Source organism: Oncorhynchus tshawytscha, linkage group LG02, assembly GCF_018296145.1.
Source record: "Oncorhynchus tshawytscha isolate Ot180627B linkage group LG02, Otsh_v2.0, whole genome shotgun sequence".
Classification (NCBI taxonomy): Eukaryota; Metazoa; Chordata; class Actinopteri; order Salmoniformes; family Salmonidae; genus Oncorhynchus; species Oncorhynchus tshawytscha.
The window spans coordinates 34,540,270-34,563,115 of NC_056430.1; the positions used below are offsets into that span (position 1 = coordinate 34,540,270).

Here is a 22,846-nt window from a genome sequence, read left to right on the forward strand (position 1 = left end):
GCATCTTTAGGGGATGCTGATTATGGGTTTGTATACACTAGTCAATAATCTACTGCTAATTCCCCAGTTTATGACTGACTACACAAGAATACAACTGTACTGTTACTAATAGTACTGCATAATATGAATATCAAATACAATTGTATTTGTCACATGCGCCCGAATGCGACAAATGTAGACTTTACAGTGAAATGCTTACTTACGAGCCCTTTCCCAACAATGCAGTTAAAAAGTAAGAAAATTAACAAATAGATTAAAAGAAAACCGTAACACAATAAAATAACACAATAAATGAACAATAACAAGGCTATTTACAAGGAGTACCGGTACCGAGTCAGTGTACTGAGGTATGAGGTAGTTGGTGTCCGGATCTTTCATTACACACACCTGTCCCCATTTCCCACTGATTAGTAGTTGTATAAGTGTGCCTTTTGGTTTCCATTGGGTGGTCGATTATTGTTACAATGTCCGTTGGTGCGTGAGAATACCTGTGCTGTTTGTTTTGGGCTTTCATGTCCTTGTGGATTGCGCAGATGATTACGGGTCTCGTCCCGTGTGTTAATCGTTGTGCGCGTGTGTTATTTATTTGAGGTACTCCTCGCTCTTTTGTTTTGGGTTTCTACCCTGTGTTTTGTTACGTGTTTCTTTGGTCTCCGTTCCCCGCGTCTTTACACGGCACACCGTCATTTGGGCTTAAAAAAAACTATTACACATTCCTGCGTCTGTCTCCCGATCCGTCATACCAACGTGACAGTTGGATTGATTGATTTAGATAAAATGTACATGTAGGTTTGGTTAGGTGACTGATTTAAATACACTGTAACTTATCTGCACTCTTAAAAAATAGGGTTCCAAAACGGGTCTTTGCGGAGGGATAGGGTTCTACCAAAATCCATTTTGATCAGAAAAAAATGTTTTGGAATACAAGGGTTCTATGTAAGGTAAAGGGTTCTACTTAGAACATTTACCATCCTAAGAACTGTTTTTGGAAGAAAGGGTTCTTTGATGATTCTTTGGAAGGCAAGAACGATTCTTTGAAAGGCAAGAAGGGTTCGACATAGAACCATATATAATATCTCCCAGCATGCTCTATTGCAGGGAGATTTTCAGAATTATTTGTTTTACTATAATACCTGTGTTTTTGCATGTACATTGATTGGTTGATTAATATTATGCTACACAAAGATAAATAACATACAGATTTCTAAACGAATCCATTCTGTTAATAATTTGATTTATTGCACCCATTACTGAGATGATTGTTCCAGTTTAGATGATTGAGGTAGTCTTAGTGTTCAATCGTACCTACCCTGGCAGTCTGAATGGAGACTGCAGGTATTTAACTATTTGACTTGTTGGATGTCCAAACTGGCTGGATTCCAATATGAATAACACATCACTTTGCCAACCAGCATAATGTGACTTTCAGGCATGATGTGGCCTGTAAACCAGGAGATTCCTAACACCACTGTGTTAGGGTATAACTAAGCCCTCAAAGAAAGGCCAAATTATATATGTAATGTATTGTCATAAATATATATTTTTATTTAACCCGGAAGTCATTAAATAGTTTATAATGTAATTTTAAAGGCTAATAAGGCTGGTGAAACCCTTCATAGATGGTTCTAGGAAGAATCTTTAGATGATAAAATTGGTTTTGATAGAGGGTTCTAGGTACAACCATATAGATGGGGTTCTTTGAAGAACCCTACATACATAGAGGGTTCTACCCAGTACCAAAAAGGGTTCCCCTATGAGGACAATCCAAACACTGTATGGTTATACTCAGCCCCTTTTTTTCTAATAGTGTGTATGTTACCATAAAACAATGTACAGTATGTTATCGTAAATTCCAACAAAACTTTAGCTTAACAGTACATTACTGTAAAGTTTACAGTAATGTACTGTTAACCCAAAGTTTATTTGTAATTTACGTAACTGGCTGCCAGCAAGGTACCGTCAAAACAACAGGATTGTTTTTACAGTGTACCTGCAGAGTACTAGCTGAAGAGATTGTCATAGTAAGACATGAGTAAGACTGAGCCCCAGAAATGCCAGGCCTTCCTCATCAGGGCCATTTCCCCAGAGTTGGCCCACAGAGAGAGAACTGTTACAGTCTGTGATACAGTGCCAGAGAATGACGTGAGCCCCCGAGTGGTTCTACTCTCCAGTCAGACAGGAGCTGACATCTCAGTCTGGGAATACTGGGAGACCATTGGGAGGCTGAGCCCTAACCTTCACATGATGGATGCTCCTATTACCTCCTATTCAGACCTATTACTCTTTCTGGAGCACACAGGTCTGATTAATACATTGTGATTCAACAGAGTGGGATTGTTCATAGCGCGAACAGGCTAGTGGGTCATCTGTTTTTTCCATTGTCATTAGCAACATGCTAAATATTTTCTTGAATACCTGTGATGGAAAGGATGGGCTGATGGAGTTAACTGTACAGGAACCCACCTGTGAGTTGAGGTTGACCATTTTGGGAACACAGGCTTGGTTGTAACCTGTGTCGTTGGTAACAGCAATCACACTGGCTGTGCTGTTAAAGGCAAAGTCTATAAAGGGACAGGGGGTATGGAACTTCTTATAGATGACCTGCAGAGAGGAAAGAGTAGTTGGCTGGATGAGATGAGTTTGTCTGAAGGACATGGGCCTGCATACATAACAGCACAGTACACAAAATCAAAACTAGGTCAGACAAACACACACACACACACACACACAGACACAGACACAGACCAACGTGGTCCGAAACTGCAGGGTACAAAACTTGTCCACAGAAATCTGAGAGAGAGGAAAATTAAAGAGGTTGAACCTCAGATCTCTGCCTGATAGTAGACTAAACTGGATGTAGTGATTGATTTGCTTTTTCTGCAAGAGTGCAAAAACATGACGATTACTGCAGATTTGAAAAATAGAACTTATGACCTGAGATCTGTGCATAGAACTCTGACATGTGCAAAAACCATCAATTCAAGTCAATGGAAATCCATTAGTCAGGATTTGGACCATTATGAGAGCACTGCAACACATGGAGGCCTATACTGTAGCTGTGTATAACAGTGCATACCGAGATGAGGAAGAAGACCATGCAGGTGAGGGAGAAGCCACTGGTGTAGCCCAAGTACCCTGAAACAACACAGAGACACTTCATCAGAACTACTCACATCAGATATCACACTCTCACATCCTCTGGCAAATGGGGATGGGGCGTGGGAGGTTAGAATGACTCTCTTATTTCCGTCATGTTTAATATTTTCTCCCAATGCTAATTACAGGGAACACATACAAACATTCGCCTGTTTCAAGACAATGTGTTTGGGCTTGAGATCATATGCATGTTTGTTCTTAGAGTGCCTAGAGAAATAGACTGAATAGGACTGGAGTACTGAGAGCTGCAGCTCATTACTGGGCTCCGGTAGCATGGACTCTCTCTCTTTCCTTTCTCTCTCTCTCCCTTTTTCTCTTGCTCTCTCTTCTCTCGGCTCAATTCTCTGCAGGAGAGAAACGCTTAATAAGAGGTCAAGACTTTTCTCCCAGCCCCTCCACCCCTCTCTCTGCATCTCTCTCCCTCTCTCTACTCTGTCTTCCTCTCCACCTCTCTCTGTCATTCTACCTCTCTCTCTTATGTAATTGAATATGAGCCGTTTTTGAAACTGCTATCCCAGTGAACGGTGCATGCATGAAGCTGGGTCTCTCACAGAGCGTATAGGAGAAAAACACAGAGACAACAGAGAGGGAGACACTCACTTGATGAAAGCTTTGTGGCCATTTCACTTTGTTAAACAAGAGAGCTCATTAAATGGAGCTGAAGCCAGGGTATTCTGCGCTGGGTATTTTTATATTTTCATGGGACTTCTGACAGTAACATTATCTCACATGACACGGCTATTTACTAAAGTCCATCCTAAAACAGTGGGGGACTGTTTGCCACAACACGAGAGAGAAAGAAAGGAGAGGGAGGAGGAGAGGGGGATTGGGAAAGAGTAGGTGGAAGAGAAGGGGAGGGGGGTAGAGGAAAAATGAGACAGAGGAAGGTCACTGGTTCTAATAATTTCTTTCCCTGGAAGGGTTATTGGCAAACACAATGATGAAATGACTGTTCAAGCGGGATTTTTTTCCCTCTTGAAAATCTCATCAGAGTAGAAATCTGTCATTTTTCATGTGCAAGTAAAAATACATTCGGAGAACCTTAACTTACAAAACATAACACAACATTTCACATATGATAGATTATTAAATAAGTATACTCTTATTAAGGTTTTAATTAAGACAGTTAACAGAAACTCACCTAGCTGCTTCATCAAAGCCAGAGGCAGGATGACACTGATGGACACCATGATGACCAGGTAGTTCCCATTCAGGTACCACTCACTGGAGAGAGAAATGGAGAAGAGAAAGGGGGAGGAGAGAAAGAGTAAGAGAGAGATGTATGACATTTATGTAACTAATTTATTACATCTTTAGTCGTTATTTGTAAGGGAAATGTCCAATGTCTCTGTTTTATTCAATGACAAGAGGAAAAACTCTTAACTGTAAAGCAAGCCGCCAGGGATGATGAGGACCCATCATCTCATCAACTCATCATCATCCATCAACTCATCATCTCTTGACAGCCAGCAGTAGGACTGACTGACTTACCCCCTAAGGAACTGGGAGTGTTCCCTCAATGACACACATCTACACGTCTTTCCAGATCCATTAAACATTTAACCCAGGTGGTGCTGGTATGAGAGGGACAGCACTGTGTTAAAGCTCTTAATAAGCCTGCCTTGTACTCCTCGTTGTACAAAGATCCACAGCAAATTGAGCTCTACAAGCAATCAGTTTAAAGGCACACAGACAGCACACTCAACAACAGGCTCTGTCAAATCTGTCACACTTAAACATTACCATGCTCCACATTAACAAGAGAGTTTCTGAGAGGGAGAGAGAAAAAGAGAGAGTTTGCGTACATACGTGAGTGTGTTTGAGACAGAGAAAGAGAAAGAGACAGCAAAACAAAGTGAGCTAGGCCAAGTGGGCGACAGTGATATTCTTCCTCACCAGTCCTCTTTTCTTCCGCCTCCCCTAGGTCTCTAGTGACCACTGAACGGTCTGTAGGGTGAGAACATGGGGTCAAGGCTCCGTCTGAGGCTGCAGGGTCTGGGAAGTAACTAGGGTGGGGACACACCATGTCCTAAGCGTACTGGGACAGACCACTCATATAGTCTACGACAAGGTGTAGGTGCATAGCAACTGTGATAAACACGTGAAATAAGCCAATGTATGAAACATTGAGTCCACTGCATTACTAATATTACTAACAATTTAAAAAAAAAAAGTTTTATCTTTGACTCTGCATTGTTGGAAATGAACCCATAAGTAAGCATTTCACTGTCAGAACCCATTCAGACCCCTTCACTTTTTACATATTTTATTACGTTAAAGCCTTGTTCTAAAATAGATTAAATAACTTTTTTTCCTCATCAATCTACACACAATACACTATAATGACAAAGTGACAACAGGTTTTTAGAAATGTTAGCAAATGTATTAAAAACAAAACCAGAAATACCTTATTATCATAAGTATTTAGACCCTTTGCTATGCGACTCTAAATTGAATTCAGGTTCATCCTGTTTCCATTGATGCTTCTACAACTTGATTGGAGTCCACCTGTGGTAAATTCAATTGATTGGACATGATTTGGAAAGGCACACACGTGTCTTTATAAGGTCCCACAGTAGACAGTGCATGTCAGAGCAAAAACCAAACCATGAGGTTGAAGGAATGGTCCATAGACCTCCAAGAAAGGATAGTGTTGAGGCACAGATCTGGGGAAGGGTACCAAAACATTTCTGCAACATTGAAGATCCCCAAGAACACAGTGGCCTTCATCATTCTGAAACGCCCAGCCAAACTGAGCAATCGGGGAAGAAGGCCCTTGGTCAGGGAGGTGATCAAGAACCTGATGGTCACTCTGACAGAGCTCCAGAGTTCCTCTGTGGAGATGGGAGAACATTCCAGATGGACAACCATCTCTGGTAGAGTGACCAGACAGAAGCCACTCCTCAGTAAAAGGCACATGATAGCCCGCTTAGAGATTGCCAAAAGGCAAAGGACTGAGGACTGCAAAGGACTAAAGGACTGTCAGACCATGAGAGAAAATATTCTCTGGTCTGATGAAACCAAGATTGAACTCTTTGGCCTGAATGCCCAGCATTCATCACCTGGCCAATACCATCCCTATGTTAAATCATGGTGGTGGCAGTATCATGCTGTGGGGATGTTTTCCAGTGGCAGGGACTGGAAGACTAGTCAGGATCAAGGGAAAGATGAACAGAGAAAAGTACAGAGAGATCCTTGATGAAAACCTGCTCCAGAGCACTCCAGAGTCCAGGCTTGAACCCGATCGAACATCTCTAGAGAGACCTGAAAATAGCTGTGCAGTGACGCACCCCATCCAAACTGACAGAGCTTGAGAGAAGCTGCAGAGAAGAATGGGAGAAACTCCCCAAATACAGGTGTATCAAGCTTGTTGCATCATACCTAAGACTCAAGGCTGTAATCGCTGCCAAAGATGCTTCAACAAAGTACTGAGTGAAGGGTCTGAATAGTTATGTAAATGTGATATTTTAGTTTTGGTTTTAAAATAAACTTGCAAAAATCTCTAAAAACCTGTTATTGTCATTATTGGGTATTGTGTGTAGATTGATGAGGGAAAAAAACATTTGAATCAATTTTAGAATAAGGCTGTAAAGTAACAAAATGTGGGAAAAGTCAAGGGGTCTGAGGAATTGAGATTTTTGGAGGTTCAATTTGTGTTCTCTATGACAGAGAAATACAGCATCTGTATTCTAGAGTTGTAACCTGTGAGAGTTGTCCATTTATTGTTCCTTCAGTGTGCTCACTAGAGCTGCCCCACCTACACCCCAGCCAACCATCTGGCCCTGTGACACAGTCACACATCATCATAGAGAGCGGCAGAGAGGACTGACCTTCCGAACCACAGAGGACACAAACACACACTCACGCATGCGCAAACACACCACGCAGATTCAGACACAAATATCAACAACAACATACTCACACAAACAAACCCTCAATCCACAAATCAACACTCCAGACAAACAGCAGATATCTGATAGCCTGGCTGTTAATACACACATGCACACACACACATGCACGCGCACACACATACACAACCACCCCTTGGGTGGTGATTTATCTATGGAGCGTTCTCTGGACAACTCACACTATGTCGTTCAGACAGAGAAGATAAGATGTTCTGTGTAGCTTTAAAACACCTCCTGGACATCATTCAGTTCAGTCGGCATCATAAACACACTGACAGCTGGCCATAACAAGCCAGGCAGGCATCACATACCAAACAGCAAAATGCTCCTCAGCCTCTTCCAGAGCAATAGCAACTGTCTCTGTACTATCAGGCCACCTGCTCTAGTCTACATAGTGTTATCCTCTGGTTTACATTTCATCCATGGCGCACGGCTCTGTAATGATGTGTGTCTGTATCAGCGTGGCCGCGCTGCCCTCTTCTCCCAGGGTCAGTCTCACAAACAGCTGTTCTCAGGCCAGCTGCTTGGCATGGTGACACGAATGGCTGCAGGCCTCCCAGTGCCAGTTGGCACCACATAATTAGATTGGCTCAACATGAGAGGAGGTTTATTCTTCTTTGGTGGTTTAACACTGACTCAGGATCACTGGAAGAATTCACATGCTGTTGGTTCATATCTCCTTCTGCTGAACTTTAATGTCCTTCCATCCAACTGGATGAAAACACAGCTAGTCACCTCTCACTGCCTGCCGGATACATTCAGAACTGTTTCAAAACAGTGGCCTTCAAATCCACACTATATATACAAAAGTATGTGGACACCCCTTCAAATTAGCGGATTCGGCTATTGCAGCCACACCCATTGCTGACAGGTGTATAAAATTTAGCACACAGCCATGCAATCTCCATAGACAAACATTGACAGTAGAATGGCCTTACTGAAGAGCTCAGTGACTTTCAACGTGGCACCTTTCCAACAAGCTAGTTAGTCAAATTTCTGCCCTGCTAGAGCTGCCCTGTTCAACTTTAAGTGCTGTCATTGTGAAGTGGAAACGCCTAGGAACAACAATGGCTGAGCCGGGAAGTGGTATGCCACACAAGCTAACAGAACAGGACCACTGAGTGCTGAAGCGCGTAGCGCGTAAAAATCGTCTGTTCTGTCCACTCGCTACCAAGTTCCAAACTGTCTGGAAGCAACGTCAGCACAATAATTGTTCGTCTGGAGCTTCATGAAATGGGTTTCCTGTCACGACTTCCGCCGAAGTCGGTCGCTCTCCTTGTTCGGGCGGCGTTCGGCAGTCAACGTCACCGGTCTTCTAGCCATCGCCGATCAACCTTTAATTTTCCATTTGTTTTGTCATCCCACACACCTGGTTTCAATTCTATCATTACATGTTTTGTATTTAACCCTCTGTTCCCCCCCATGTCCTTGTCCGGAATTGTTGATTGTAGTGCTTGTGTTGGTGCTGGTGTATAACAGGTTTTTGTTTACCCATTGATTTATTTGTTCTGCTTAAGGTGGTTTTGTTTATTAAACTGCACTGTAAATCTGTTTTTGAGCTCCTGTGCCTGACTTCTCTGCCGCCAGTACACACCCCCTACAGAATTCGGGACCTCACTTATGGAGTCAGCAGGAGCAGGTACCCCGGGTATAGGGGTGGAGGCGTGCATCCGGGAGCACGCAGCAATGCTCCACCATCTTGGCACCGCCATGGACCGAGTTGTCCAGACAATGGACCGCTGGGAGAGACAGGGAGTTCTCCCAGCGCTTCCACCAGCACAATCGGGTTCTCCACTAGGCACCCCTCCTTCTCCTGATACACCATTGATACACCACTGATACACCATTAACACTGCAGTCTGCGTGAGGACGTCTATCGGGAGTTGGCCTGCAGAGACATCACCCTCACGTTCGACCAGCTGGTGGACCTGCTAGAAACCAGTGGACGTGCAGATCGGGGTCTGTTGGTTCCATCCTCCAGCACCCCCTCTCCGAAACCCATGGAGCTGGGAGGGGCGGTGCGCAGGGAGAACAGAGGGGGCTCCAGCTCGTGCACCATCTGTGACCGCAGAGGTCACACTGCCGGTCGGTGCCGGGTGGGTTCCTCTGGGTATCGAGGCAGCAGGCAGGGCGCCCTGGCATCACCCCAGGTTAGCCGGCACCATTCTCACCCAGAGCCCTCTGTTGCACATATGTTTGTGTATGTCACTTATCCTGAATTTTCCCTGCATTCCCAGCATAAGGAGCTTGTCGATTCAGGCGCGGCTGGGAATTTTATAGATAGATCGTTCGCCCATAGTTTAGGGATCCCCATTGTTCCCGTGGCTGTGCAAGTTCCCCGTTCACACCTTAGATAGGCAAACATTAGGGTCAGGGTTGATTAGGGAGGCCACCGCTCCTCTGGGCATGGTGACGCAGCACCTCAGGGCACAAAGAGAGAAATAGACTCTTCCTTATTGACTCTCCTGCGTGTCCCGTTGTGCTAGGCCTACCCTGGTTAGCTTGTCATGACCCCACTGTTTCTTGGCCACAGAGGGCTCTCACGGGGTAGTCGCAAGAGTGCTCTGGGAGGTGTTTAGGGGTTTCCGTTGGTGCTACTACGGCGGAAAGTCCAGACCAGGTCTCCACCGTGCGCATTCCCCCTGAATATGCCTATTTGTCTCTCGCCTTCTCCAAAAAGAAGGCGACTCAATTAGCACCCCATCGACGGGGCGATTGTGCGATAAATCTCCTGGTAGACGCTGCACTTCCCAGGAGTCACGTGTATCCCCTCTCACAGGCGGAGATGGCGGCTATGGAAACATATGTCTCTGAATCCCTGCGTCAGGGGTACATTTTGTCCTCCACTTCACCTGCCTCCTCAAGTTTATTTTTTGTGAAGAAGAAGGAGGGAGGTCTGCGTCAGTGTATTGACTATCAGGGTCTGAACCAGATCACGGTGAGGTATAGTTACCCACTTCCACTCAAAGCCACAGCGATTGAGTCAATGCACGGGGTGCGCTTCTTCACCAAACTAGATCTCAGGAGTGCTTACAACCTGGTGCGTATCTGGGAGGTAGACGAGTGGAAGACAGCTTTCAGTACCACCTCAGGGCACTATGAGTACCTCGTCATGCCATAAGGGTTGATGAATGCTCCATCAGTCTCCCAAGCCTTTGTAGACAAGATTTTCAGGGACCTTCAATGGCAGGGTGTAGTGCTGTATATTGATGACATTCTGAAATACTCCCCTACACGCGCCGAGCATGTGTCCCTGGTGCATAGGGTGCTTGGTCGCCTGTTGGAGCATGGCCTGTATGTCAAGGCTGAGAAATACCTGTTCTTCCAGCAGTCCGTCTCCTTCCTAGGGTATCGCATTTCCACCTCAAGGGTGGAGATGGAGAATGACCGCATTTCAGCCATGCATAATTGGCCGACTCCCACCACGGCAAAGGAGGTGCAGCGGTTCTTAGGGTTTGCAAACCACTACCGGAGGTTTATCTGGGGTTTTGGTCAGGTAGCGGCTCCCATTACCTCATTGCTGAAGGGGGGCCCGGTACATTTGCAGTGGTCAGTTGAGATGGACAGGGCTTTTAGTAACCTGAGGTCTCTGTTTACCTCGGTTCCCGTGCTGGCCCATCCGGATACCTCTTTGGCGTTCATAGTGGAGGTGGACGCGTCCGAGGCTGGGATAGGAGCTGTGCTCTCTCAGCGCTCGGGTACGCCACCGAAGCTCCGCCCCTGTGCCTTCTTCTCGAGGAAGCTCAGCCCGGCGGAGCGAAACTATGATATGGGGGACCGGGAGCTGATGGCTGTCGTCAAGGCCTTGAAGGCGTGGAGACATTGGCTTGAAGGGGCTAAACACCCCTTTCTCATCTGTACTGACCACCGCAATCTGGAGTACATCCAGGCGGTGAGGAGACTGAACACTCACCAGGCAAGGTGGGCCATGTTTTTCACCCGTTTTGTGTTCACCCTTTCCTATAGACCAGGCTCCCAGAACGTGAAGGCAGACGCATTGTCCTGGCTGTATGACACAGAGGAGCGGCCCATGGATCCCACTCCCATACTCCCCACCTCCTGTCTGGTGGCACTGGTAGTGTGGGAGCTGGACGCGGACATTGAGTAGGTGTTACGTGCAGAAACCCAGTCCAGTGTCCTGCTGGTCCTCTGTACGTCCCATCTGCTGTTCTTGACCGGTTGATCTATTGGGCCCACACGTCACCCTCCTCTGGTCATCATGGGATCGGTCGGACAGTGCGCTGTATGAGCGGGAGGGACTGGTGGCCTACCTTGGCTAAGGACGTGAGGGTTTATGTTTCCTCCTGCCTGGTGTGCGCCCAGTGTAAGGCTCCTAGGCACCTGCCCAGAGGGAAGCTACACCCCTTACCCGTTCCACAACGGCCTTGGTCGCACCTGTCGGTGGATATTCTTACCGATCTTCCCCCCTCACAGGGTAACACCGCGATCCTGGTTGCTGTGGATCGGTTCTCTAAGTCCTGTCATCTCCTCCCTCTGCCTGGTCGCCCTATGGCCCTACAGACTGCGGAGGCCTTGTTTACGCACGTCTTCCGGCACTACGGAGTGCCTAAGGATATAGTGTCTGATCGAGGTCCCCAGTTCACGTCTAGGGTCTGGAAGGAATTCATTAAACGTCTGGGCGTCTCGATCAGCCTTACTTCAGGGTGAAACCCTGAGAGTAATGGGCAGGTGGAGAGAGTAAACCAGGATGTGCTGGACGAATGGTTCATGCGCACGGAGGAGACATGGGAAGCTGCCTGTGTTCACCTTCAGCATGCTGCGCCAGAAAGAGAATGCAGACCGTCACCGGTCTGGCTCTCGACCCGAAACCTGCCCCTCCACCTGCCCTGCCGGAAGCTGGGTACGTGGTTTGTGTGGCCATTTAAAGTCCTGAGGAGAGTGAACAAGGTTTGTTATATGTTAGAGCTTCCTCCAGATTACCGTATTAACCCATCGTTCCATTTGTCTCTCCTCAGGCCGGTGGTGGCTGGCCCGCTCCAGGAGTCTGAGGTGCGGGAGGTTCCTCCACCCCCTCTGGACATCGAGGGGGCCCCGGCATACTCCATTCGCTCCATACTGGATTCGAGTCGTCGGGCGAAGGGCCTTTAGTATCTCGTGGAGTGGAAGGGGTACGCTCCTTCGGAAAGGTTCTGGGTTCCGGTCGAGGACGTGTTGGACCCTTCAATACTGCAGGAGTTCCACCGTCTTCGTCTGGATCGCCCTGCACCTCATCCTTCGGGTCTTCCCGAGGCCGGTGTCGGCGCGCTGCTGGAGCGCGTCAGGGGGGGGGGGGGTTACTGTCACGGGTTACTGTCAAGCATTGGCTGGAGTGGTATAAAGCTCGCTGCTATTGAACTCCGGAGCAATGGAAATGCGTTCTCTGGAGTGATGAATCATGCTTCACCATCTGTCAGTCTGACGGACAAATCTGGGTTTTGCGGATGCCAGGAAAACTTTATCTGCCCGAATGCATAACGCCAACTATATAGTTTGGTGGAGGAGGAATAATGGTTTGGGGCTGTTTTCATGGTTCAGGTTCGGGCTAGGCCTCTTTGTTCCAGTGAAGGGAAATCTTAACGCTACAGCATACAATGACATTCTAGACGATTCTGTGCTTCCAACTTTGTGACAGTTTGGGGAAGGTCCTTTCCTGTTTCAGCATGACAATACCCCCGTGCACAAAACAAGATCCATGCAGAAATGGTTTGTCGAGATCGGTGTGGAAGAACTTGACTGGCCTGCACAGAGCCCTGACCTCAAACTCATCGAAGACTTTCAGGATGAATTGGATCACCGACTGCATGCCAGGCCTAATCGCCCAACATCGGTGCCTGACCTCACTAATGCTCTTGTGGCTGAATGGAAGCAAGTCGCCGTAGCAATGTTCCAACATCTAGTGGAAAACCCTTGCTAACGGAGTGTATGTTACCTTTGAAATATGTGTTATAAGTAAATAACATGCAGTATGTTACTCACCCTGATGGATTGTCAACCCCCAGGAAGGCCTGGATGACCAGAGGGAACTCATACTTCACGATGTACAGGTAACTGGACATGGCTGTGGGAGTGACACACAAAGACACAGCTTTTAGTGATAGGATCACACACATACACTGTATACATACATGGACACACACACACTAACACTTATACACACGCAGTATACACACACAGTATACATACATACAAGCATGCAGGCACGCACACACACACCCAGACACATAATCAAACCTTAGTTGTAGTCGCGATCTAGTTACCTATAACTACAAAAATAGTTATGTTTTTATTTTATATTTATTAACTTATTTTTGGATGTCTTTTGGAATTACCCTACATGGACTATTGTCAACGTCAATCAGAGAACCTACTCTGTGCTACTGAGTTTGTATGCCAGCTCGCTAGCTAGTTCATGGTCAAGTATTGGCAGTGTTGTTTGGTCAACTTTTCGGCCTGTTCTCTGTGAAGTAGAGTTTTGCAACTCTGAGTCTGAATTGTGCTGCTGTGTATTCAACTCTACCTGCCTGGAGCCTTATTCTGATCGCTGGTTTGTTGACTGTTCCATTCGTCCTCTGTGCCATCTGCTGCTTCTGGATTATTAACTCTGGAATCTATTTTGGATTTCCCTCGCAATATCACTATTGGATCTCCTTCGGCCCGGTGCTCCCGCTTCCCCCTGCTTGCTCGCCAGCTAGCTATAGCTATGGCCTCTCCCCCTGAAGCACCTCTCTCCCTGGCTTTCACTTTATTAACTCAGCCTCCACTCTTTTACCATTGGATGGGCCCCAATCTGTAAGTCTCTGCTCTCTTTCTACTGGCGTGTTTTTCTTGCTTGCTACTTATGCCGACCATGCTGGTTGGCTAGGCTAGCTAATTGGCTAACATTCTTTGATAGCTAACTGGTTAGATGGTGTTATGTAATTCCAAAACTTTAGTTTACTTTAATGTGGCTCAATTCGCTATTAAAGCTGTAAATTAGGCAGCTAAGTGTTGATAGCCACTAGTTGACTAATGCAGTGCTAAGAGTAGGCTGGTTTGTAAAAGTAAAAGTATTTGCTTGTAGGTTGGCTGAAAATGTAATTGAAATCAGTAGTCATGAGTGCACACAATTTGGTTATACTCAAATTTATACATTTGAAGATATTACTGTCGGAGTTTACGTTATAGGCTGGCTGGCTGGCCGTGTCCTCTTTATGACATGTCTTCCCTCTGTGTGCCTTGTAGTTACCACGCATGACTGCATTTGTTAGTGACAGAGACATGGTTGTTGAATTCATTCATTTTCAGTCCTGTGGACTTCACCAAGTGAGTTCTTACTGTAGGTGAATGTTATTATTAAAATTAAACTGTTTATGACAATACTTGACATACAGTATATCATAAGGCCTTACTTTGACAGCCAAGTTTTACCCTAACCCAGTGGTGTTAGGAACCTCCTGGTTTACAGGCCACATCAGGCCTGCAAGTCACATTATGCTGGATGGCAAAATTATGTGTAATTCCTATTGGAATCCAACCACACTAAGGACATCCAACAGATTAACATTTTATTCACCTGCAACCTGCATTCACAATGACTGTCAGGGTTAGGAGCATTGATAAAGGAGACTACCTAAACCATTTAAACTGGAACAACCATTTCAGTAACAGGAGCAATACATCTGACTATCTGATTGGATAAGTTAAGAAAAATGTATGTAATCAATCAATGTACATGAAAAAAAGCAGATATTAAATCAGTAGAGCAGGGGTGGCAGTGTAGCCTAGTGGCTAGAGCATTGGACTAGTAAACAAAAGGTTGCAAGATCGAATCCCAGAGCTGACAAGGTACAAAATCTGTTGTTCTGCCCCTGAACAAGGCAGTTAACACACTGTTCTTAGGCCATCATTGAAAATAAGAATTGATTCTTAACTGACTTGCCTAATTAAATAAAAGTTTAAAAAATAAATAAATGATGGGTCAAGTTTTGATGGGGAATTGTTACTAGGATTAAATGTCAGGAATTGTGAAAAACTGAGTTTCAATGTATTTGGCTAAGGTGTATGTAAACTTCCAACTTCAACTGTATGTATGTGTGTGTGTGTCTGAGCCCTTACCTCCGATGTTTTGCAGTGTGATGGCGATACCGGCGGCCATCTTGCCTGGCGTTCCAAACGCCCTTTGGCCCAGCTGCTCATACGCCCGGATACCTAAGTCACAGTCACCAAGCACATTAACATAGAGTACTGTACTGCTGCATAGAGCATGCAGAAAAGCCATGCTATTAAAGCATAGTAGAATGTAGGGCACTCGAGAGGGGGCTTTGAATTCAAAGTGATTAGTGTAATTAAAAACATGCTAAAGAGAAGAGGCAACCTGTAAGGCTGTGGGATTTTATCATGACATTAGTCTTCCTGACATGGCCTGTAGGGGTTGACTGTATGCTCTGTATGGTCTCTAATAATGTTTTGCTCATGGTCTGAAGATTACATACCCACAATGCCAGAGGACTTGAGTAGCAAGTGGATGGAGTAAGATGAGAGGACAGCCACTACCGTCAGGAGCACCCTGCAGAGGAGAGAGGAGAGAGCATCATCATCGCCATCTTCATCATCAACACCATCATTGTCATAATAATCATCATTATCTTCATCATCATCATCCACATCCTTATTGAACTTGATGACCAGCCTGCAGTACGTTCTGGTGCAGTATGACAGTAACAGCTGTCTAATCCATGGCAATATAGATGACATTCCTCCATGTAAACCATTGATTCAGCTGGATGTACAGCTGGGTGTTGGGTTATGGGGTCTTGGGTTATGGAGGGCATTCATAATAAGCAACTGACTGACTTAGGTTCACCCAGGGTTAGCCTCATACAGAGCTTCAGCCTAACAAAGCATTATCTACAAATATCTCCCCCATTCCCCCACCACTAGAAATAACCACAAGGACATTAAGGGTGCTATTTAAAGGGGAAAATATTTACAAGATAATGTTGACATTGGCGAGCTGAAGAGAAACCACAGAGTTAACAAAAAGTACAAGATTCTCTGTTCCAACATCTCCCAAAATACTGCTCCAGACCCCAGCGGCCAACATCTGGTCAAACAGACCAATCTGGACGGACGGAACACAGAAACCTGATCGTTCTGTTCACTTCCCAGAGCATCTCCTCCTCCCCTCATACTCCAAATTGTTTACTCTCTATCGAATTTCTCTCGAATTGTTACTCTTGGCAACTGGAGTTGAGCTTGCTTCGGAGAGGCCAAGCACGTCTTTCACCTCGACATCAACTCTGCGCCGTTTCACATGGTTCTGTGTCTGGGGCGGCGTGGTGTAAGAATGCAGTACAGGCTGATTTGTGGTGGAGGAGAAGTCAGACGGTGCAGTGGTGGGAACAGTGGGACCGACAGGCAGGCAAGCAGATAGACAGACAGACAGACAGACAGACAGACAGACAGACAGACAGACAGACAGACAGACAGACAGACAGACAGACAGACAGACAGACAGACAGACAGACAGACAGACAGACAGACAGACAGACAGACAGACAGGCAGACAGGCAGGCAGGCAGGCAGGCAGACAGGCAGGCAGGCAAGCAGATAGACGGTTAGGCAGACAGACAGACAGACAGACAGACGCTCTGTGTGCTGTTCAGCTCAACTCAACTCTCCCCCACTGCATTCCTGGAAGGGCCAGTGCCAGAGCCCATGCCAGCGCTCGGCTGAGACTTCTGTGAGTTCCAACTATGATCTGAAATGTTAGACCACTTCTACGGGTCCAGAAAGGGCCAATGCAAGTCGTGGTATAGCTCTGGCATGTGATGTGTCTGACTGTGGGTGGTGAGGTAGCTCTGCAATGCCACCTTATTAATGATATAGCTCTCATGATGAGGTACTACTGCCATGTGTCCTAACCTCACCCCTGTCCTCACTGTAAAACATTCAGTTAAAGTATACTCAGCTAGCACGTAATGTTCTGAGAACCATATGTTTCTTAGAGCTTGGTGAGAGCGTGGTTGTCCTATGGTTATTTTGCATGCAACCTTCCCACAACATTCTGGGAATGATGTGGGATAGTTGCTTGGCTTAGGAACATTCTCAGCACATTTAAGGAACTTGACAAAATAGTTCTCCGGTGGGAAATTCAATACTTCAGCATAACGTTTCCTACAGGTTTCTTCATGGTTCTATTTAAAGTAATGTTCTGAAATTGTTCACAGAACGTTAAGAAACAACATACTTCTGTGGGAATGTCAATGCATCAGCGTAACATTTCCTACAGGTTTCCTCATGATTCTATTTAAATTCTATGTTGTGCTGCAGGAATTTCACTACTTCAGCATAATGTTTTCTGCAAGTTTCTTCATGGTTTTATTTATGAAAACTTTCCATTAAAAAAACACAAGAAAACAGTAACGTTCAAAGAGTATAAAAACACTACTGTCTCCGGCTCACCATGCTGCTTTAAGGTTTAATTAGCAAAGGTCATCAAAATTGTTAAAAGGTTTAAAAAAATATATATTTGAAATGTAATATATATATTTTGTGTTAAAATAAAGAAAAGTATAGGGCCTCTCGAGTTGCGCAGCGGTCTAAAGCACTCCATCGCAGTGATTGAGGCATCCCTACAGACCCGGGTTTGATCCCAGGCTGCGTTGCGACCAGGAGACACATGAGGCGACACACAATTGGCCCAGCATCATCCTGGTTAGGGGAGGGTGTGGCCGGCCGGAATGTCCTTCTTCCATCGCACTGTAGCGACTCCTTGTGCCAGGCCAGGTGTATGCACACTGACCTCCGGGTTAAGCGAGCAGTGTGTCAAGAAGCAGTGCGGCTTGGCAGGGTCGTGTTTTGGAGGACGCATGGCTCTCGACCTTCGCCTCTCCCGAGTCCGTACGGGAGTTGCAGCGATGGGACAATACCGTAACTACAAATTGGATATCAAAAAATTGGGGAGAAAAGGGGTCTTTTTTAAAACAGGTGCCTAATTTGCATAAATACATGTGTTGTATTTGCATATATGGATAAATTAACATAAATGGGAGGAACAGGGCTGCAACCACCAAACACTTGCTCTACCTGCACTCACCTGCGTTGTATAGAATCCCTAATGAATTACTGTTGTTATCACAGTCTCTTGTATAATTCAACAAGTGTGTCAATAGCAGGATACCCGTGGATAAAAAATGTACATGCTTGGCTCTAGACTACACCTATCTATACATAGGTTACAGTGTTTGTGAGATCGGACATACTATCACTATAATCTGAGTGTAGATTTTTGGAACTGGCTTTCATTTCAGCGCATCTAATTTGTAAACTGTATTAAATTATGACTTTTTTAAATTCCACAAAAAATGAACACACATCAAAATTAAGTTGTCTTTTTTCTTTTTATTGTGATGTAAGTGTCAAGACGGTACGTTAAATCCCTGATGAAGCTTTAGCGTTCTTATAGATTCAACGGAGAGCCAATGTATCAAATCAAATGTTATTTGTCACGTAAAGAACAGGTGAAGACTGACAGTGAAAAGCTTACTTATGGGCCCTTCCCATCACTGTAGAAAGAAAATATAGAAATTAGAGAAAGGTAATATCACATAATAATTCAATTAATAATAAATACACAATGAGGTAGACATGTACATATAAGTAGGAATAAAGTGACTAGGCAACAGGATAGATAAACAGTAGCTGCAGCATATGTGATGAGTCAAGAAGGTTTGTGCAAAAAGGGTCAATGCAGATAGTCTGGGTAGCTATTTGGTTTCTGTGCCTTCGGAAAGTGTTTACACCCCTTGACATTTTACACAATTTGTTGTGTTACAAAGTGGGATTAAAATTGATTTTAATGTCATGTTTTGTCAACGATCTAAGTGAAAGTGAAAGAAAAATTCTAACATTAGTAAATAAATAAATAAATAAAACTCTAATATATCTTGATTCGATAATTTTCAAACCCCTGAGTCAATCGATACATGCTGGAACCACCTTTGGCAGCGATTACAGCTGTGAGTCTTTCTGAGTGAGCCTCTAAGAGCTTTCCACACCTGGATTGTGCAACATTTGCCCATTATTCTTTTCAAAATTCTTCAAGCTCTGCCAAATGTTGATCATTGCTAGACAGCCTTTCATGTCTTGCCATAGAATTTCAAGCAGATTTACGTCAAAACTGTAACCAGGCCACTTAGGAACATTCACTGTTTTCTTGGTAAGCAACTCCAGTGTAGATTTGGACTTGTGTTTTAGGTTATTGTCCTGCTGAAAGGTGAATTCATCTCCCAGTGTCGAGTGGAAAGCAGACTGAACCAGGTTTTCCACCAGGATTTTGCCTGTGTTTAGCTCCATCTGCTGTCTCAGCCACTGCCTGTCACCAAGGGAGTACCCCAAGGCTCAATCCTAGGCCCCACGCTCTCAACTTCTCAACTTACATCAACAACATAGCTCAAGCCGTAAGAAGCTCTCTCATTCATTTATATGCAGATGATATGCAGTCTTATACTCAGCTGGCCCCTTCCCAGATTTTGTGTTAAACACTCTCCAACAAAGCTTTCTTAGTGTCCAACAAGCTTTGTCTGCCCTTAACCTTGTTCTGAACACCTCCAAAAAAAGGTCATGTGGTTTGGTAAGAAGAATGCCCCGCTCCCCACCGGTGTGATTACTACCTCTGAGGGTTTAGAGCTTGAGGTAGTAAACTCATACAAGTAGTTGGGAGTATAGCTAGATGGTACACTGCCCTTCTCTCAGCACATATCAAAGCTGCATGCTAAGGTTCAATCTAGACTTGATTTCCTCTATCGTAATTGCTCCTCTTTTACCCCAGCTGCCAAATTAACCCTGATTCAGATGAACATTCTAGCCATGCTAGACTACGGAGACGTAATTTATAGATCGGCTGTAATGATGTATTGTTGTCTCTACCTTCTTGCCCTTTGTGCTCTTGTCTGTGCCCAATAATGTTTGTTCCATGTTTTGTGTTGCTACCATGTTGTGCTGCTGCCATGTTGTGTCGCTACCATGTTGTTGTCATGTTGTGTTGCTACCATGCTATATTGTTGTCATACGTCTCTCTTTATGTAGTGTTGTGGTGTCTCTCTTGTTGTGATGTGTGTTTTGTCCTATATTTTGTCCTATATTTTTTTTTAAATCCCAGCCCCCGTACCTGCAGGAGGCCTTTTGACTTTTGGTAGGCTGTCATTTTAAATACTTACCTATTTAAATAAAGGTTAAATAAAATAAAACAATTCTGTTTCTTTGTTATCCCGAAAAACACCCTAGTTCGATGATTACAAAGCATACCCATAACATGATGCAGCTATGCTTGAAAATATGAGTGGTACTCAGTAATGTGTTGTATTGGATTTGCCCCAAACATAACATCTTTGTATTCAGGATATCAAGTTAATTGCTTTGCCACATTTTTTGCAGTATTACTTTCGTGCCTTGTTGCAAACAGGATGCATGTTTTGGAATATTTTGATTCTGTACAGGCTTCCTTCTTTTCACTCTGTCAATTAGGTTAGTATTGCGGAGTAACTACAATGTTGTTGATCTATCCTCCTATCACAGCCATTAAACACTGTAACAGTTTTAAAGTCATTTTTGATACACCATCCAAAGAATATTTAATAACTTCACCATGCTCAAAGGGATATTCCATGTCTGCTTTTACATTCTTTACCCATCTACCAACAGTCCTTCTTTGTGAGGCATAGGAAAATCTCCTTGGTCTTTGTGATTGAATCTGTGTTTGAAATCCACTGCTATACCGAGGGACCTTACAGATAATTGTATGTGTGGGGTACAGAGATGAGGTAGTCATTAAAAAATGATGTTAAACACTATTACTGCACACAGAGTGAGTCCATGCAACTTAGTATGTGACTTATTAAGCACACTTTTACTCCTGATCTTATTTAGGCTTGCTGTAAAAAAGGGGTTGAATACTTACTGACTAAAGACATTTCAGCTTTTCATTTTTTATTAATTTGTAAAAAAAAATTAAAAACATCCACTCTGCAATTACGGGGTTTTATGTGTAGGCCTGTGACCAAAAATGTTCTTTATCAACTTTAAATTTAGCCTGTAACAATACAAAATCTGGAAAACATCAAGGGGGTGTGAATACTTTCTGAATTCACTGTAACTATTTAACTAAATATTTAGCAGTCTTATGGCTTGAGGGTAGAAGCTGTTCAGGGTTCCGTTGGTTCCAGATTCGTGTATCGGTACCACTTGCCATGCGGTAGCAGAGTGAACAGCCTATGACTTGGGTGGCTTGTCTTTCACAATTCTGTATATTTGTATCTCATTGAGCACATTTCAGCCATTACCGGGGTGTTTGAAAGGTCATCACAAACATTTACGTGGTCGTAACATTAATGGGAAAAAACATCCGGCTCAAGCAAAAGGATGAAAGAGTCACGGGAGTCAAATTAAATCAATCCAGCCAGACATATTTAAGTGACAAGTGGATTTTGCCCCCCTCAAACACAGGAAATAGATGGCTGAAAAAGACAGATCCTCAGATCGGTGGGGCATGCGTATTGCTGGTTTAATGGGGTTTGAAATGTGAATGGGATGTGAGTGGGGTGAAAATAAGGGCCAGTGCACAGCCACCTCCCTCCATACAGCCACTGAACACCCTCTTTGTTCAGCTAAAGCTCACATGACACAACAGTCAGGCCCAGAGGTGTTACACACAGTCAGTAGCCCTCTGCCTGCCTCTGCTCCAGACCCTTTCCTTTGAGGAAACACACTACCCAGCTAGCACATAACATTCTGAGAACCATATGTTTCTTAGAGCTTGGTGAGAGCGTGGTTGTCTTATGGTTATTTTGCATACAACCTTCCCACAACTTTCTGGGAATGGTGCAGGATAGTTGCTTGGCTTTGAAACATTCACAGCTCATTTAAGGATCTTCTGAATTTGTTCTTGGTATTGCATTGCTTTAACAGAACATTTCCTAAAAGTTCAAACACGGTTACATTTAATATCAATTTTGTTAATGATCTGCGAGCGTTCTCCAACTGGTTTGACATTAGGAATCAAATAGTTCAGAGAACATTAAGAAACAACATTCTTCTGTGGGAATTTCAGCATAATGTTTCCTACATGTTTCCTCATGGTTCAAATTAAAGTAATGTTCTCAAATTGTTCCGAGAACGTTCCATAAAAACCACAAGAAACCTTTAACAACGTTCAGAGAACAATCTAAGAATGTTATTTAAAAACATATACATTCCGTTCTCAGCATCAACAAACCTCTCTCTTAGTGTGTTCAGGTGTGTTGGCCGTGCCCACTAATTGGCCACACCTGATCTTAATAAGTGCTTGCTTCCTTTGAAATGGGGTCTGCTTGAATAGACTAAAATGAACAGCTTTGTATGCGTTAAAAACATTGCATGCTAGCTCCATCCTGGTAGCGCAGTGGACTAATTCCATGGATAAAGAACAGAACATTATAGGTTTGAATACCACTGATGCTGTGTCACAATAAAAAATAAATGTGTTTTGCATGATTAATGCCTAAGGAAATGAATGTCCATGTGTCCTGTTTGTGCTTGGAGTAATAAAAAAAGCTAGCAGTGTTATTTGGTATTTATTAGGGTCCCCATTAGCCGCTGCACAGCTACTCTTCCTGGGCTCCACATACTGAAAGTCTTATTGAAACATTCAGAGAAGGTTTTAAGGAAGTTATTCAAAAACCTTTTAAATAATAATATCATTTCCGTTCTCAGAGTGTTAATATAACCTCCCAGCAAAACTTTAAGGAACCAGAGTAAAACATTCT

General features: G+C 44.3%; 1 protein-coding gene across 4 annotated transcripts in view; it reads right to left on the bottom strand.

Annotated features, from left to right (window-relative positions):
* Positions 1–22,846, bottom strand: part of LOC112217189 (sodium-coupled neutral amino acid transporter 3) — a 67,777-nt gene that overhangs the window by 14,425 nt on the left and 30,506 nt on the right. For all 4 annotated transcript variants that reach the window (XM_024377475.2, XM_042297224.1, XM_042297233.1 and 1 more), the window contains 6 exons: positions 15,536–15,609; positions 15,159–15,251; positions 13,041–13,122; positions 4,298–4,380; positions 3,077–3,135; positions 2,464–2,601 (listed from right to left, as the gene is read on the bottom strand). In XM_024377475.2, coding sequence (XP_024233243.1) covers positions 2,464–2,601; positions 3,077–3,135; positions 4,298–4,380; positions 13,041–13,122; positions 15,159–15,251; positions 15,536–15,609 — 529 coding nt within the window. The remainder of the gene's footprint in view (positions 1–2,463; positions 2,602–3,076; positions 3,136–4,297; positions 4,381–13,040; positions 13,123–15,158; positions 15,252–15,535; positions 15,610–22,846) is intronic.